At 38.5% G+C, this 18,282-nt stretch overlaps 1 protein-coding gene across 2 annotated transcripts in view; it reads right to left on the bottom strand.

Moving 5' to 3' along the window:
• AGGF1 (angiogenic factor with G-patch and FHA domains 1) overlaps window positions 1–18,282 on the bottom strand; it is a 42,751-nt gene that overhangs the window by 15,425 nt on the left and 9,044 nt on the right. For both annotated transcript variants that reach the window (XM_069595349.1, XM_069595350.1), the window contains 4 exons: window positions 16,225–16,413; window positions 4,215–4,545; window positions 3,059–3,170; window positions 1,841–1,892 (listed from right to left, as the gene is read on the bottom strand). In XM_069595349.1, the coding sequence (XP_069451450.1) occupies window positions 1,841–1,892; window positions 3,059–3,170; window positions 4,215–4,545; window positions 16,225–16,413 (684 nt within the window). The remainder of the gene's footprint in view (window positions 1–1,840; window positions 1,893–3,058; window positions 3,171–4,214; window positions 4,546–16,224; window positions 16,414–18,282) is intronic.

Genomic DNA, 18,282 nt, shown 5'->3' with positions numbered 1-18,282 from the left:
GACTAAGCACACACATATCATTTTCCAAAATGGGTGGACCAATATACAGTCTCAACACCAATCTATAAGAATTTCCATTGATCTATACAGTTTTAAATAACACTTTGTATTGTCAGAATTTTTAGCTTTTGTAAGCATATCAAGTGTGAAAATAAATTTCATCACTGTGGTTTTAATTTGCATTTTCCCAATTACAGGTGAGGCTGAAATCTCTTCTTATATTTTTAGCCATTTGGGTTTCATCTTCTGTAAATTTTCTCTTCATGTCCTTCATACATTTCTTTCAATTGGGTTGTTTAGAAAAACTATATCAAAGAGTTTAAATAATTTCAAATCTTATGACTAGAAACCTTATTCCAAAGACCTTTCTAAATTACGCTCTAGATAGGAATATTTAATAAACGGGATGAATGAAAACTAACACTTTGGTCTCAATTGTATTTCTTGAATTACTACAAATATTGAATGGTTTTCGCAAGTTAAGCATATTTCCTCTACTGTGAATTACTTATCTATAGCCTTCACTCATTTACCTGTTGGTATCATAGTGGGGTTTAAAAACTGAATTTGTATGAGCTCTTAAAATATAAGGGATATATAGATCTGATTATCTTAGACTGCCATTTAAATTTATTTCTTACTTAAATTATTCAAAATTACCTCGTCTTCTGTGATTTTGTTTCTTTTTTTAAACTTAGAAAATCCTCTCCTATACACTGGTTAAATATTAGTTTCTGGTTTTTCTCCTAATATTAATATGAAATATGTTGGAGTTTTTTGACTTTAACTTTTTCATATATCTGGATATGTGTGATATATACTGTCAAACTGATTTCACACAACTAACAAATTACCTACCCCACCAGTGGACATGTTTGTTTCAAAGACAGGAAAAGCAGAAATGCCACCAGAGAACTACCTACGTTTCAGACTGAAGTAGAAGGGCGTCTTCGTTATTTAAGTTATAGACAGGTTTTTCTTTGGAGGCAGAAAAACCAAGCATCATGAGAAGGCGAAAAAGGAAGATAACTTGGTCTGAATTAAGATTACAAGGACTTCATTCCCTCTGAGTGAATCCAAAAAAAGTAAAAAAATCAGACTTTCAACTAATAATGAAAAAACAAATTTCATTCCAAAAAGACAAAAATCACAAAAATACAGTTTAGAATCATATTATAATCCATTAAATAGAAACAAAATGAAGTTGATGAAAGGTCAAAAAAACATAACAGTTATAAAAGGGAAGGGGGAAAACCACAGAAAATGTAGTAAAGAAAAAAGATAACGAGACTTTTGATAGTTAAATCTTATAACTTTAGCTGCAACTCTGTTCTTTTTGTTTGTTTTGAAACACCCAACTGCTCTTTTTCCTGAAACCATTAGAAAGTCACCTAGGAAAAGCTGTAAAATCAACTAGAAAAAGCCTTGAGTGGTAGAGGATAGATTATTCTTGAGTTGAAAAATACCATGGACTTAAAGTAACTATGCACTAAAGTAGCCTGAATCCACGTATGATTTATCTTTGAACTACCACAATATCCAGCATATTGACTTCACTCAGTAAATATTTGCTAAACAGGTATTACTTTAATACTTTGTCTACATTTTCCACTCCTGCTCCAGACAGTTAAAAACTAAACATTATTTTAGTTCATGCAAATTTTGATGGAGAATTTTTTTTTCTCAAGTAATGGCATAAACAACCTGCATTACTTTCATCACCATTACTATACTGACTATTAACCTTTCTTTTTCATCTGAAAAACCCTAGCTTTCTGCCATAATGATGATTTACAAAGTCACACTGAGGGGGCTGTATCTGAAAAATCAAAGAACTTACCTTACTGACACCAACTTCAGGGATTCGGAGAGTATGCTCCATATCTTTTTCTCTGCAGAGTTAAGTAAAATTAAAATGCCTTTAATACTTTTTGAAGCATATTTAAAGAACTTTTTTTAAAGATAATTTTGCTTTAAAAGATATATTAGGATGCAAGTCTCCCTATCAGACTAAACCCAGTTTCTGTAATGCTACTCTAAATTTCATGTCTGAAAGTAGGTCCCGGAATTACCTTAACTCTTTCACAAGGTAATTGTAGTAGTCCCCAACCTTTCTGGCACCAGGAACCAGTTTCGTGGAAGACAGTTCTTCCACAGACCAGGGCAAGGGTATTTGGGGTGATTCAAGTGCATTACATTTATTGTGCACTCTATTTCTATTATTATTATACTGTGAGATGGAATGAAATAATCATACAATTCACCACGATGTAGAATCAGTGGGAGCCCTGAGCTTGGCTTTCTGCAATTAGATAGTCCCATCTGGAGGTGACGGCAAACAGTGACATCTGAAGTGTGTTGCGAGTGATGAGGCGCAGCTGTAAACAAGATGAAGTTTTCCTCGCTCACCCAGTGCTCCTCTCCTGCTGTGCAGCCCGACTCCTAACAGGTCCAGGGGATGGGGACCCCGGTTTTGGTACATCTGTCACAGGCTAGTGAGCATCCAGCAGGACCAAATGTCCTTCGTGGTGATGTCAGTCCAGACCTGCTGACTATGTTCCCACTTCTATTACTACGTGTAAAAGGAACATACTGTTTTCTGAGAATTTAAAATTAAGATACTGTATGAAACCTGAATTAAAGATACATTACCTTTCCAGTTGGGAAAAAAGGAAATTATCGTACTCATGATTAAAATCTACTTCTCTAGTTACATAGGGGTAAAGAAAAAGGATCAAAGGAGGAGGTCGTACTGGGTTTAAATAAGTAACTTAGGCCTAAAAAAAGCAATACCAAAGGTAAGAAAATGATGAAATCTCTGTGGAAGGTATCACCAAGATTTTAACTCTTTACATCAGCAGACAGCTTTAGGGACAATGAAGTTATGTCTGCAATTGACTTCCAAAACCGCACGACAAAAGGTAAGTATCAGAATATTTTCTGAGTGAGAGAGGGAGGAACAAGGATATCATTTTTTGTCTATTCTACAAGTACCACACATATTTAATAATTGGAATAAGAAAAATAAACAGAATATGATAATGGTAAACATTTTTACCTTCCAATTGTAGCAGGATTTACAGCTGTAATGATAAAAAGTGATCCTGTCTGCAACACAGGTGATCTAATTACAATTACTCTAATACACGGAGGCCAGATTTTTTCTTCATCTGCCAAAAAACAGGTAAGTATTAATTCAAAAATAACAAATGCCCAGGGAATAGTAGAAAGCATACTGCTGCTGCTAAGTCGCTTCAGTCGTGTCTGACTCTGTGCGACCCCATAGACGGCAGCCCACCAGGCTCTGCCGCCCCTGGGATTCTCCAGGCAAGAACACTGGAGCGGGTTGCCATTTCCTTCTCCAATGCATGAAAGTGAAACGTGAAAGTGAAGTCACTCAGTCGTGTCCAACTCTTCGCGACCCCATGGACTGCAGCCCACCAGGCAAGAGTATTGGAGTGGGGTGCCATTGCCTTCTCCAAGAAAGCATACATAAAGCTAAAACAAACTGATCAAAAATCTTCCTTCTGTTTAAAACAACCTTCTCAAATTCTGCTATGTGACATACACAATAAGTAAGTTTTAACAACATCGGCAATTTAAAATAATCGACCTAAAGATATACAGCAGCTATCAAAATTACAAAATAATCAACTCTCTCTTTTTTAAGGTATTGGTATTTGAAAATATGCCCCCCAAAAAAGCATTTTTCAAGTTAGAAAAACTGAGTCTACCCTTTTAAGAAAAAAATGAGAGGAAATTCCATTAAGAACAAAATAAGCTTGTATACACTACTACAAAATTCTGAGTTTTCAAAGTATGTCATTATATCAAGTAAAAAAAAAAAAAAAAAATCAGATTTACCGTAATACCTACATAGCTGAATTAATGGCCTACTCTTTAAAGGCAACTGCCTTCCCTCCCTCAACTACAAAAGTGGACAATAAATATCTAACCCATTAAAATAGACTTAGAACTCTAGGAAAGAGTAAGTAACTTGGTTTTTTGTTCTACTGAGTAGGCCATTCAATGCAATTGAACTTTAGGATCCACCCTACTGTAAATATGACCAAAGTTATCATTTTTAATAATGTTATTAAAATAATCTCTTTAAAACAATCAGCTCACTTTTTGGCAAATATATGGGCTACCAACATTTTTAACTACTGTGCTGTACTTTTACAATGGCCGTGAAATAATGCCTGTCTACTCACCTTCATCCTCAGTATCTTCTGCAGTTGTGTTGTCTTCACTGGTGGTGTCTTCATCGTAACTGTCCTCCGTCTGAGAGTCTGTAATTTCACCTTCTTCAGGCTCACTATCAGTGTCTACGATTTTCTCATCTTTAAATGAAGCCGAATTATAAATGTTTTCACTAACAGGAGACTCTACAGTCTTTGCACTAATTGGAACAGTATATTTGGGGGGACTATTTTTGTAATGGATGTCTATTTTGGCCTTCTTTTTCATATTTGCAAAATCTTCTCCCTCACTGCAGCTTATATGTTCAATATTGGATGTTTTCTGATCTTCTGAATTCAAATTCTGGAAAGAGGTGGGAACAGGAGAGAAGAATCTTAAACATGACCATCTTATAATGTTTAACCCTAAATGTTTCAATGAATTAGTGAAAACATACGTTCAGTGAAATAACAACAGCTATTATCTCTATTGCCTCTTCCTCTTATTATGTTCCCTTTCTTAATGATGTTACCATCCACTTATCCAAATCAAAAGTCTTTGACATCTCCTGAACCACTCCATGGAATCAATTACTGAGGCTATAGACTATGTTTGAAATTAACCCCAATTTTCTCTCCTTATCTAGTATCATTTTCTTAACTGTCCCAATCCAGGTCCTCATCACATATTGCTTGGATCATGTGAGAGCCTAGAACAATGCTGTCAAAAATAAAATGCAAGTTTTATGTATATATATATATATATGTATATATATATATATATGCTTTAAAATTATCTAGTAGGGTCATTAAAAAGGTAAAAAAGAAGCTGGTGAAATTCATTTTGTTACTTTACCTAACCCAGTATTACTAATTATATATAAAGATGATATTTCATCAGCATAAAAATTTTTACCAATACTTTATATGGATTTTCTGTACCAAGTCTTCAAAACTGAGTATAGTTTATACTCAACTAGGTAAAGTATCCTAGCAACATTTAAAGTGTTCAGTAGCCACATGGAGCTGGCAGAACAGTGCAGGCCTAGAGAATACAACTAAACCTAAATTTTCTTTTTGAACTTTGAGTCAATTATTAAGTCAACATACATGACATAAAGAATTAGCACTAATTAAAGCAGGGATTTAAAGATCTAAATGTACGTAATATATCAGAACTGAAGTTTTGCTAAAATACTTTACAGAGTCAGTTTGATAACACAGAAAATAGTACAGATGAGTCAATTACATCTCTTTATTCTGAACTTCCAACTAACTGGCATAAGCCTTTTATTATTTGTTATACATGCATACTGGCCATACCCTAGGACAAATGAACGTATCAATTATTTTACCTTTAGAAGAAGCAGTTATCTTCCTCTAGTTTGTAACACACTCTAGTTTTCTTTCTACCTTAGGGCAACATGATGAGGTGAAGTCATATGTTCTGCTGTTATTTTATAAAATACAAGAGCATCCTAAACACATATTTTTAATGGTAGCACAAATTCAGTTTGAAGACTGGCTAAACATTCACAGCCTGCTAAACTATACATATTTCCAGCAACACAAACTCACCAAGGACAATAACAAGAGCAAGTTCCTGGAAAGCTATGAGGAACTTTAAAGACCACTGTAAACTACAGCCAAAAAGTTTCCTGATGTATATATGCTTAAAAGAAAAGCAGTTTCCAATATTATGTATTTTATTATTATTATTATTTATAGGACAACACATGTAGAGGAAAATGAGCGAAACAGAAATAGGTACTGCTTTTTAAAACTGTCAGTCTCGAATGTTAGATAAATATCCATTAAGATAAAAGAAAGGCCCAGGGCCTACATCAGGCATATATGCACATTTCAAGTTATTACTCTAATCTCCTCACCCTACTTCCTTCCTTCTGTATACTCTGCTGCTGCTAAGTCACTTCAGTCGTGTCTGACTCCGTGTGACCCCACAGACAGCAGCCCACCGGGCTCCTCTGTCCCTGGGATTCTCCAGGCAAGAATACTGGAGTGGGTTATTTCCTTCTCCAAGGCATGCATGCACGCTAAGTCGCTTCAGTCGTGTCCGACTCTGTGTGACCCCATGGACAGCAGCCCACCAGGCTCCCCTGTCCACAGGACTCTCTAGGCAAGAACACTGGAGTGGGTTGCCATTTCCTTCTCCATCTGTATACTCTGCACTTCCAAAAAGTGAGGCCCAAGAATATCTTAAAACTCAAGAAAAGGATGAGGATGTCCTAAACCTGGTTTCCTCCCATGCGACACAACTACCTTTTATAATCCTTGGGGAATTCAAAATTTTTATTAGTATTTTTCTTAAGTCCTTGTCCTAAATTAACGTATTTTTACAGAAGGATGGTAAAGATGAATGGCTATGAGAGCTAAACTGGACCAAAATCTCACAGAATGTTATCAAATTTCATCATCTAGTTTGTCAGAAAAGGTCATTTGAGGACCCCTATATATTCTTTGCTTTGCTGGGAGAACTAGTTTCATTAACATATTCTCTCAAACAGTTCAATGACTAGTAATAGGTAGGAGTCACTAACACAGAGGTCTCTGACAAAAAAGAAAAATAATTTTTTACATTTTTCTTATTTACTCTTTAATTCTTAGGTACTGTCAGTGAAAATAATAGAGAAATAAACAAATCAAATCAAATAGAGAGTTGAGATAAAATTTCAAGAACAGAAGTGGCCAAGACAGTGAAGTGAGAAGACCCTAAACTCATCTCTTCCATGGACACGCCAAAATTACAACTACTTACAGAGCAACTATCTATGAGAATGACCTTCCTGAACACTAGCAGAAAAGATTTTCCACAACTAAAGACAGAAAGCAGGAACCATACAAGATGGGTAGGAGAGGTGGAGACCCATACCCCTGTGCTGGCAAACCACAAATGGAAGGGATATCCCAAGCACAGAGGTTCCTTCCAAGGAGTGAGGAGTGGGAGGCCCAAATGGGGCTCCCCAGCCTGGGGATCCTGAACTGAAAAGACAAGCCCCTAGAATGTACAGCTTTGAAAAACCAGGAGAGCTTCTGTTCAGGAGAACTGGAGAGGTACAGGAATAAGATTCAGCTCTTGAGGCACATGTAAGATGGTACACGTTCTGGGTCTCGACAGGGAGGTGGCAGCTTGAAAGGAGCCTGGGTCAGCTGTTTTGGGGAATCGGTTCTACCCCAGTAGCAGTGGAACGGGAACACATCTTTCTGGAATCTTTCCTCTGGTCTGTTAGTGCTGGCATCCCTGCCCTGCCCACCTGCTGGCCAGCACAAGCCTTTGGCTTTCTAGAAGAGAGCCACACAGGGACTCGTCCAGTGGGCCAGGAACAGCCCTGAGCCCCTGGGTCACATGGTCAACTTCACAGGAAGGCCACCCTTCTCTCGACTGGGCCTGCAGGCACCACGTGAGGCAGGGCCTCACAGCCGGCCAGGGCGAGGGCCAGCCCTGCCTTCCAGTGCTCCCACAGTCATCAGTCTCCCCACAGCAGAAGGGTGTACACAGCCCACACAGGGAACACCGCCAGAGAAAACAGTCCTGGTGACCACAAGGGCATGTGTTGCCTGGGCCTCAGAGGAGGCCTGCTAAATACGGCCACTTCTCCAAGACGGGAAACATAAACAACCTACCCACCTTGAAGTCCACCTAACACACAGAAATAAACACAGTGAACAGAGCACAGTGAGGAGCAGAGGAATGCGTTCTCAACCAACGTACAAGACATAACCTCAGAAAAGAACAGTCTTCCAAAATACAGGTTTAAAAAGGAGTTTTCCACTATTTTATAAGATGTTCCCATACTTCAAAGAATACAATTAAAATCTAGTCAAATCACAGCAAAAAAAAAAAAATGGAGGTAAGCAATCTACTGGACAAAAAGCTCAAGGTGATGAACATAAAGATGCTCACCAAACTCAGAAGAATGAATGAACATAAAATTTCAGTAGTTAGAAAACGTGAAGAAGAACCAAACAGAGCTAAAGAATACAAAACTGAAATGAAAATATACTAGAAGGAACAACAAATTAGATGATATAGGGGAGCAGATCAGCAATCTGGCAAAGAGTAGTAATCACTCAAGCTGAAGAGAGAACAAAAAAAGAGTACAGTTTATACCTCTAGACAATATTAAGCATACTAACAACCACAAAGCATAGCTGAAAATGTCCCTAACCTGGGGAAAGAAACACATCCAGGTTCAAGAAGCACAGAGTCCCAAACAAGATGAACCAAAAGCAGTTCACATGAAGACAAAATACAATTAAAATGGCAAAAATCAAAGAAAAACAATTTTAAAAGCAACAAGGGAAAAGCAACTAGTTATCCACAAGGGACCTACCATAACGCTATCACTGACTTTTCAGCAGAACTGAAAAGTCAGGCCAAAAGGGAATGGCACCATATATTCAAAGTGATAAAAGGAAAAAACCTTCAACCAAGAACACTCTACCCAGAAAGGCTATCCTTCAGATTGGGAGAAAAGATGAACTTTCTAGACAAGCAAGAGCTAAAAGAGTTCAACACCACTAAAAGAGCTTCACAAGAAACATCGAAGGGACGTCTCTAAGCAGAAATCAGAGAGCCACACCTAGAAACGTGAAACTCGTGCAGGGAAGAGTTGCGTTGGTAAAGGCAATCGCACAGTAAAGGCAGCAGGTCAACCAGTGACGATGACGAAGCCAGTAGAAGGCTAAAAGACGAAAGCAGTGAAATCATCTACAGCCACATCTGCAGTTAAGGGACAACACAAAATGCGACCACAGACACAGATGTAGGGGGCAAGGACAGTAAAAACAGAGAGCAGTCAGAATGCGTTCAAACTTAAGAAATCATCAACTTAAACAACCACATCTATGTGCTGTTGCACTGAGTCGCTCGAGTCACGTCTACCTCTCTGCGACCCTATGGACTGGAGCCCTGCAGGCTCCTCTGTTCACGGGATTTCCCGGGCAAGAACACCAGAGTGGGTTGCCATGCCCTCCTCCAGGGGCCTTCATGACCCCAGGTCTCTTACGTTTTGCACACTGGCAGGTGGAGCAGGTTCTTTACCACTAGGGCCCCCTGGAAACTCCAATCACACGCCTATGGGCTGTCAATATGAATGGATCTGAGGGTTACCAAAACCAAGACTCAGTAATAGATGCACAGAAAGGAAAGCAATCCAAACGTAACACTGAAGGCAGTCATCAGATCACAGGGGAAGGGAGCAAAAGAAACAGAACCAGAAAGGAAAGACAACCCCCCTTCAAGACAATCAACAAAGCAGCAGTACACACACACCTACCGATAATTACTTCAAAAGCAGACGGACTAAAAGCTCCAACTGAAAGACACAAGCGTGGCTGAGTGGATTAAAAAAACAAAAACGCACATATATGCTGCCTAAAGGAGACTTACTTCAGATCTAAAGACACACTGACTGAAAATAAGGGGACAGAAAAAAAGGTTCTCCATACAAATGAAAATAAAAAGAAAACTGGGGGAGCAATACTTATGTCAGACAAAACAGACAGCAAAAAGAGACAAAGAAGCATATTATATGCCAAAGGGACCAAGCCAACAAGGAGATATAACAACTGTATATATAAATACCTATGTGCCCAACACAGAAGCACCTTCTAAGTACATAAAGAAAATACTAACGAACATGAAGGCAGAAACTGACACCACCACAGTAGAAGAGGACGTTAACACTCCCCTTACATCACTGGACAGATCATCTAGACAGAAAACCAGTAAGGAAACACGGGCCTTAAACGATATGTGTGACTAAATGAACCTAACAGAGACACAGGCAACATTCTATCCAAAAGCGGCAGGGATACACATTTGTTTCAAGTGAAGATGGAACATTCTTTAAGATGATGACATGCTAGGCTACAAACCAAGCCTCAAGCAACTAAGGCTTGAGGTGCAACTACAGATTATCACACTAAGTGAAGTAAGTCAGAAAGAGGAACACAAATGCCATATGCTATCACTTACATGCAGAATCTAAAATATGGCACAAATGGACCTCTTTACAGAACAGAAACAGACTCACAGACACAGAGACCGTTCTTGTGGTTGCCAAAGGGGAGAGAAGGAGGGAAGGGGATGAACTGGGAGTCTGGAGTTAATAGATTCAAGTTACTACATTTAAAACAGATAAATAAAGGCTTACTGTATAGCTCAGGGAACTATACCCAGTCTTCTGGGATAAACCATAGTGGAAAACAATATTTTTAAAAAAAGAATATATATGTGTGTATAACTGAGTCACTTTTCTGTGCAGCAGAAATTAGCACAATCCTGTAAATCAATTATACTTCAATTTCAAATAAAGAAATTTAAGACTGAATTATTACGCAGCTTTTCCAATCACAACAGTGAAAGACTAGAAACCCACTATAAGAAATAAACTGCAAAAAACACCTAAGAGTCTAAACAACAAGCTACTATACAAGCAACTGGTCACTAGTGAACTCAAAAAGGAGATCTGAAAAAATTACTGGAGACAAATGCAAATGTTAATATAATTATCTAAAATCCATGGGATGAGGCAAAAGCAGTTCTAAGAAGTTAAGAACAACACAAGCCTAACTCAGGAATAAGAAAAATTCCAAATAAACAATCTAACGTTACAGCTGAAGGACCTAGAAAAGAAGGAGAATATCCAAAGTTAAGAGAAGAAACAATAAAAGTCAGAATAGAAATAAATGATACAAGAAACCCCTGGGAGGCCCAGTGGTTAGGACTCTGTGCTTCCACTGCAGGGGGGCACAGGTTTAATCTCTGTTGGGGAACTAAGATCCTGCAAGCTGCAAGGTACACACAATGAAAAAAAGAAGAAGAAGAAAGGATACAGAGATTAAAAAAAGAAAAAAGGTCAGTGAAACTACGAGATGGTTCTTTGAAAAAATAAACAAAATTGTTAAGCCTTTAGATGGACTCATCATCAAAGAGGACCCAAATAAATCAAATCAGAAATCAAAGAGGAGAAGTTACAATTGATATTGCAGAAATAAAAAGAATAAGAGTTTACTATGAACAATGATATGCCGATAAAATGGACAACTCAGAACAAAATGGATAAATCCTGAAAAACAGTCTCCCAAGACTGAATCAGGATAATGGAAAAAATATCAATGAACCATTTACCAGAAATGAAAATGATTCAACAATCAAAAATCTCATAAGTAATAAAAATCCAGGACCAGATGACCTCACAAGTGAATTCTACCAAACATTTAGGGAATAGTTAAAAAACATAAAAGATGATGCTGTTAAAGTGCTCACTCCATATGCCAGCAAATTCAGAAAACTCAGCAGTGGCCACAGGACTGGAAAAGGTCAGTTTTACATCCAGAAAGGCAATGCCAAAGAATGCGCAATCTACTGCACAATTGCACTCATCTCACACGCTAGTCAAGTGATACTTAAAATTCTCCAAGCCAGGTTTCAACAGTACGTGAACCGAGAACTTCCAGATGTGCAAGCTCGATTTAGAAAAGGCAGAGGAACAGGAGATCAAATTGCCAACATCCACTGGATCATCCAAAAAGCAAGAGAGTTTCAGAAAAACATCTACTTCTGCTTTATTGACTACACCAAAGCCTTTGACTATGTGGATCACAACAAACTGTGGAAAATCCTTAAAGAGATGGAAATACCAGACCACCTAACCTGCCTCCTGAGAAATCTGACTCAATGGAAAAGACCCTGAGGCTGGGCAAGATTGAAGGCGGGAGGAGAAGGGGATGATAGAGGATGAGATGGTTGGATGGCATCACCGACTCGATGGACATGAGCTTCAGCAGGCTCGGGGAGTTGGTGCTGGACAGGGAAGCTCAGTATGCTGCAGTTCATGGGGTCGCAAAGAGTCAGACATGACTGAGCTGAACTGAACTACTGAACTAACAAACCTGTCTTTCTCAAATTATTCTAAGAAGTTAAAGAGGAAGGAACATTTTGAACTCATTCTATAAGGCCAGCATCAGCCTGACACGAAAACCAAACACACCACAAATAAAATAAAATTTCAGGCCAATGTCACTGATGAACACAGATGTAAAAATACTAGCATAACAAATTCAACAATATATTAAAAGACCACACACCACGATCAAATGGGATTTATCCCAGGAATGCAAGGATGGCTTAATACCCACAAATCAATCAACGTGATACACCACACTAACACACTGAAGAGTTAAAATCATATGAATATCTCAACAGAAAAAGTTTTTGACAAAATTCAACATCAACTTAGGATAAACTAAACAAAGTAGATACAAAGGAAATGTACTTAATAAAGGTCATGTATAACAAACCCACCCTGGAGGAGGGCATGGCAACCTACCCCAGTAATCCTGCCTGAGGATCCCATGGAGAGAGGAGCCTGGTGGGCTATAGTCCACGGGGTCACAAAAAGTCAGACCCGACTGAAACTACTCAGCACACACACATACATATGACAAACCATGCCCAGCATCACACTCAATGCTGGAAAGCTGAAGCGTCTTCTCTAAGATCAGGCACAAGACCGGTGTCACACTTGCCACATCTATTCAACACAATACTGGATGTCCTCGCCACAGAAAACAGACAAGAAAAAGAAAGACAAGAAGTCCACACGAGAAAAGAAGTTAGACTGTCACTGTTTGCAGGTGATATGATACAACAGATAGAAAATCCTAAAGACATTACCAAAACCTACGAGAACTAATATGAACTCAGTAAAGCTTCAGAATACAAATATACAAAAATACAGAAACCTGCTGTATTTTTATATGAATAACAACAAACTACAAGAGAAATTAAGAAAACAATCACATTTATAACTGCATCAAAAAGAATAAAATACCTATGAATAAATCAAACCAAAGAGGTAACGGACTCATACTCTGAAAACTCTAAGATATTGATGAAAGAAAGGGAAAGATATACTGTGCTCATGGATTAGGGAAATTAATACTGTTAAAATGGCTATGCTATATCCAAAGCAATCTATATACTTAATGCAGTCTCTATCAAATTCCAATGGTGTTTTTCATAGAACTAGAAAAATTCTGTAATTTGTAGGGAAACAAAAAAAGAACCCAAATAGGCAAAACAATCTTAAGAAAGAAGAACAAAGCTGGAGGTACCACGTACTCTATAATTTAAAAATATACTACAAAGCTACAGTAACCAACAGTACAGTACCAGCACAAAAGAAGACACACAGATCAATACAATAGAACAGAGCCCAGAAATAAACTCACATTTATATGAGCAACTAATCTACAAGGGAGGCAAGAATATACAATGGGAAAAGACTGCCTCTTTAGTAAATGGTGTTGGAAAAACTAAATAGCTAAATGCAAAAAAGTGAAACTGGACAATTTTCTCACACCATACACAAAAATAAATTCAAAATAGATTAAAGACTTAAATGTAACAGAGGAAAGAATATACAATGGAGAAAAGACAGTCTCTTCAGCAAGTGATGTTGGGAAAGCTGACAGCCACATATAAAAATCAGTAAAGTTAGAACATTCCCTCATAACCTACCCAAAAATAAACTCAATATGGCCTTAAAGACGTCAATATTGAGACATGATGCCATTAAACTCTTAGAAGAGAACACAGGTAAAATATTCTTTGACATATAGTAGCAATGTTTTCATATGTCAGTGTTTCAAACCTATAGAAATATAAACAAAAGGGATCTAATCAAACTTATATGCTTTTGCACAGCAAACTAAACTATAAATGAACAAAAAGGCAACCTACAGACTGGGAGAAAATCTTCACAAATGATGTGACTAATGACAATTTTCCAAAATACATAAACAGCTCATACAACTCAGTAAGAAAAGAAAAACAAATAACACAATCAAAAAATTGGGAAGAAGACCTAAATAGACATTTCTCCAAAGAAAACATACAGATAGCCAAGAGGCCCATGAAAAGATGCTTCTTCACTAATTACTAGAGAACTGCAAATCAAAACTATAATGAAGTAACATCCCACACTGTTCAGAATGGCCATGATTAAAAAGTCTACAAATAATAAATGCTGGAGATGGTGTGGAGAAAAGAGAACCCTCCTGTACTGTTGATGGGAATGTAAGTTGTGCAGCCACTATGGAAAATAGTATGGAAGTTCCTTAAAATGCTAAAAATAGAGTTACCCTGGGCTTCCAAGGTGGCTCAGTGGTCAAGAATCCACTTGCTCATGTACAGGACATGGGTTCGATCCCTGAGTTGGGAAGATCCCCTGGAGAAGGAAAAGGCAACCCACTCGAGTCTTCCTGCCTGGGGAATCCCATGGACAGAGGAGCCTGGTGGGCTACAGTCCATGGGGTCGCACAGAGTGGGGTACGACTGAGCCTGCACACAAGACTGAGCATACACACGGAGAGTTACATTATGGTCCATCAATCCCACTCCTGGGCAGATATCCAGAGAAAACAAATTCAAAAAGACACACGCACACCAATATTCACAGCAGCACTGTTTATAACAGCCAAGACACAGACGCAACCTAAAAGTTCACAGACAGATCAGCCGATAAAGAGGTGGTATATATGCACAACGGACTCTACTCAGCCATGAAAAAGTATCACGCCGTTTGCAGCAACGTGGATACAACTAGAGATTATTATTCTAAATGAAGTAGATCAGAAAAAAGACAAATATTATATAAATCACTTATACATGGAATCTAAAACGTGACACAAACTCACTTACAAAACAGAAACAGACATCGGGTCGCAAAGAGTCAGACATGAGCACACATGCGAGCAAGCAACCGATTTCCCCAAAGACGCCAGTCCACACTAGTAAATACACATACGTCCTGTATTTGCTAGCAGTGGATTTTTTCTTACGTTTCCTAACGTAAGTAACTGCTCAACGTAACTAAGAATGTTGAACTTTTACCCACAGCTGCTTATAAACTGTTTTTCTTGTGTTGTGAGTTGTGCACTGACATCAGCGTATCAACAGATGCTCTGAATGGTCTTCTTCCAAATTACACAAGAGTACTTTATCTGCCCTATATCTACCTGCTTCAAACTTTAAAAAAATTTTTCAGCGGTCAATTTCAGGCTGAAAAAAAGAAAAAAAATTTTTCTGCTTCTCGTAACTGAGAAATTGTAAAAAGTCCATGTTTTCCCCATGTAAAAGTTTCTTTTGTAAGATTCTGGCACCTTATTATTATATAATGGAATATTCTAATTGAATGCTGTACCTAAAACACAGACTTACTGGGTAGGGTGGGTCGGGGGACTGGGACTGGCGTATATACACTGCATGTGTGTGCTCAGCTGCTCAGTCGTGTCTGACTCTTTGTGACCCCGGGGACTATAGCCCACCAGGCTTCTCTGTCCATGGGGTTCTCCAGGCTAGAATCCTGGAGTGGGGTGCTGTTTCCTACGCCAGGGGATCTTCTCGAACCAGGGACTGAATCTGAGCCTCCTGCGTCTCCAGCGCTGGCAGGTAGACTTCCTCCCTAGCGCCACCAGGAAGCCACAGACACGCTACTATGTGTAAAGCAGATGCCTGATGAGAACCACGCGCACAGCACAGGGAACTCTGCTCAGTGCTCTGCGGTGACCTAAATGCCAAGGAAGTCCAGGAAGAGGAGACACGCACATCTCACACATCTGTGGCTGGATGACTCTGCTGTACAGCACAAACTAACACAACACTATAAAGCAAAGATACTCTAATTAAATTAAAAAAAAAAGCAGAGTTACTAAATGATTTCCAGTTTCATCAAAAATTTTGGCTTTGGGACTTCCCTGGTGGTCTAGTGGTTAGGAATTCAGCTTCCAAAGCAGGGGACACAGTTTCTATCCCTGCTGGAGGAACTAAGATCCCATATGCTGCCGGCCAGCTGAGCCTGGGCACTAAAATCAGGAAGCCCAAACACCGCAATGAAGAGCCTGCACACCACAAAAAGACCCAGAGTAGCCAAATAAGTAAAGCAGAATGCAAAAAAAGAAATCTGGCTTAACTATGCCACCATTGTGTAGGTTTTAAAAATTATGATGACATTACCTTTTCTTCATTTGTCGCAGAAGAATCTGGATCCTTTCTTTTTTTCTTCAATTTTTTATCTTTACTTTGTTTTGTGCCAGAAGTCTGATAAGGCTGCAAATCCACTCGAGAATGAAACTGGTATCGACCACTTTCCACATCACAGTAGTAATAAATTCCAGTGGAGGGATCATAATACAGCTGGTTTTCCTTGCAAAGTGAAGGGAACAGTAAGTTCTATTCATGATGAAATAAAATGGAAAACTAAGCTTTCTAGTAAATGTGTTTCTTTAAAGAATTACAGTTTTTTCTGGAAAAAAAAAAGATAACATAATAAAAATGCTTGTAATTTTCCAAAATACCATTCAATATCTCCTCTAGTTTTCCAAGTGTGGAAAATAAATACATATATATATTAAATTAAATCTCAGATAATTGCCAACATTTGACCATGTTTATGCTTACAGAAATAGCAACTTCAGATGGTTCAACAAGAAACCTTTAGAAGTCATGAAAACTAAGGCATGCATCAGAAAAAGCTGACCACATAAAAGCAATTCCAGACTCATCATCTATATAATTACATGGTAATGATTTGGTAGTATAAACCCCTAAGCTCTCCTCTCAGTGTCATAAAGATTTGCCTCTTACTGTTCATGATTCAAAATTCTGGAGAAAATTTGAAAATAAAATTAAGCTCATGAATACTGTAACATAACATTCTATACAAAGAAATCAAACAACTGTCTTCATTAATCAATTCTACACTAAGCAACTACATAAGACTTACTGTAAAGCAGCCATGCAATAAAGAATTTTGGTCAATTATAGATAAAAACTAGAAAGATAAAATTATAGAATCATCTGCATTTATTAGATACTGGCCAAGATTTCCAAATCTTTAAAAACTTTTTCCAAAAACTTTTTGGAAAACTCAGCAGTGGCCACAGGACTGGAAAAGGTCAGTTTTCATTCTAATCCCAAAGAAAGGCAATGCCAAAGAATGCTCAAACACTTGCACTCATCTCACAAGCTAGTGAAGTAATGCTCAAGATTCTCCAAGCCAGGCTTCAGCAATACGTGAACCGTGAACTTCCTGATGTTCAAGCTGGTTTTAGAAAAGGCAGAGGAGCCAGAGATCAAATTGCCAACATCTGCTGGATCATGGAAAAAGCAAGAGAGTTCCAGAAAAACATCTCTTTCTGCTTTATTGACTATGCCAAAGCCTTTGACTGTGTGGATCACAATCAACTCTGAAAATTCTTCAAGAGATGGGAATACCAGACCACCTGACCTGCCTCTTGAGAAACCTATATGCAGGTCAGGAAGCAACAGTTAGAACTGGACATGGAACAACAGAATGGTTCCAAATAGGAAAAGGAGTACGTCAAGGCTGTATATTGTCACCCTGCTTATTTAACTTCTATGCAGAGGACATCATGAGAAACGCTGGGCTGGAAGAAGCACAAGCTGGAATCAAGATTGCCGGGAGAAATACCAATAACCTCAGATATGCAGATGACACCACCCTTATGGCAGAAAGTGAAGAGGAACTAAAAAGCCTCTTGATGAAAGTGAAAGAGGACAGTGAAAAAGTTGGCTTAAAGTTCAACATTAAGAAAACGAAGATCATGGCATCTGGTCCCATCACTTCATGGGAAATAGATGGGGAAACAATGGAAACAGTGTCAGACTTTATTTTTTGGGGACTCCAAAGTCACTGCAGATGGTGACTGCAGCCATGAAATTAAAAAACGCTTACTCCTTGGAAGAAAAGTTATGACCAACCTAGATAGCATATTCAAAAGTAGAGACATTACTTTGCCAACAAAGGTCCGTCTATTCAAGGCTATGGTTTTTCCAGTGGCCATGTATGGATGTGAGAGTTGGACTGTGAAGAAGGCTGAGTGCCAAAGAATTGATGCTTTTGAACTGTGGTGTTGGAGAAGACTCTTGAGAGTCCCTTGGACTGCAAGGAGATCCAACCAGTCCATTCTGAAGGACATCAGCCTTGGGATTTCTTTGGAGAGAATGATGCTAAAGCTGAAACTCCGGTACTTTGGCCACCTCATGCAAAGA

This window comes from Ovis canadensis, chromosome 7, assembly GCF_042477335.2.
Source record: "Ovis canadensis isolate MfBH-ARS-UI-01 breed Bighorn chromosome 7, ARS-UI_OviCan_v2, whole genome shotgun sequence".
Taxonomy (NCBI): Eukaryota; Metazoa; Chordata; class Mammalia; order Artiodactyla; family Bovidae; genus Ovis; species Ovis canadensis.
This window is presented reverse-complemented; position numbering and strand designations above follow the sequence as displayed.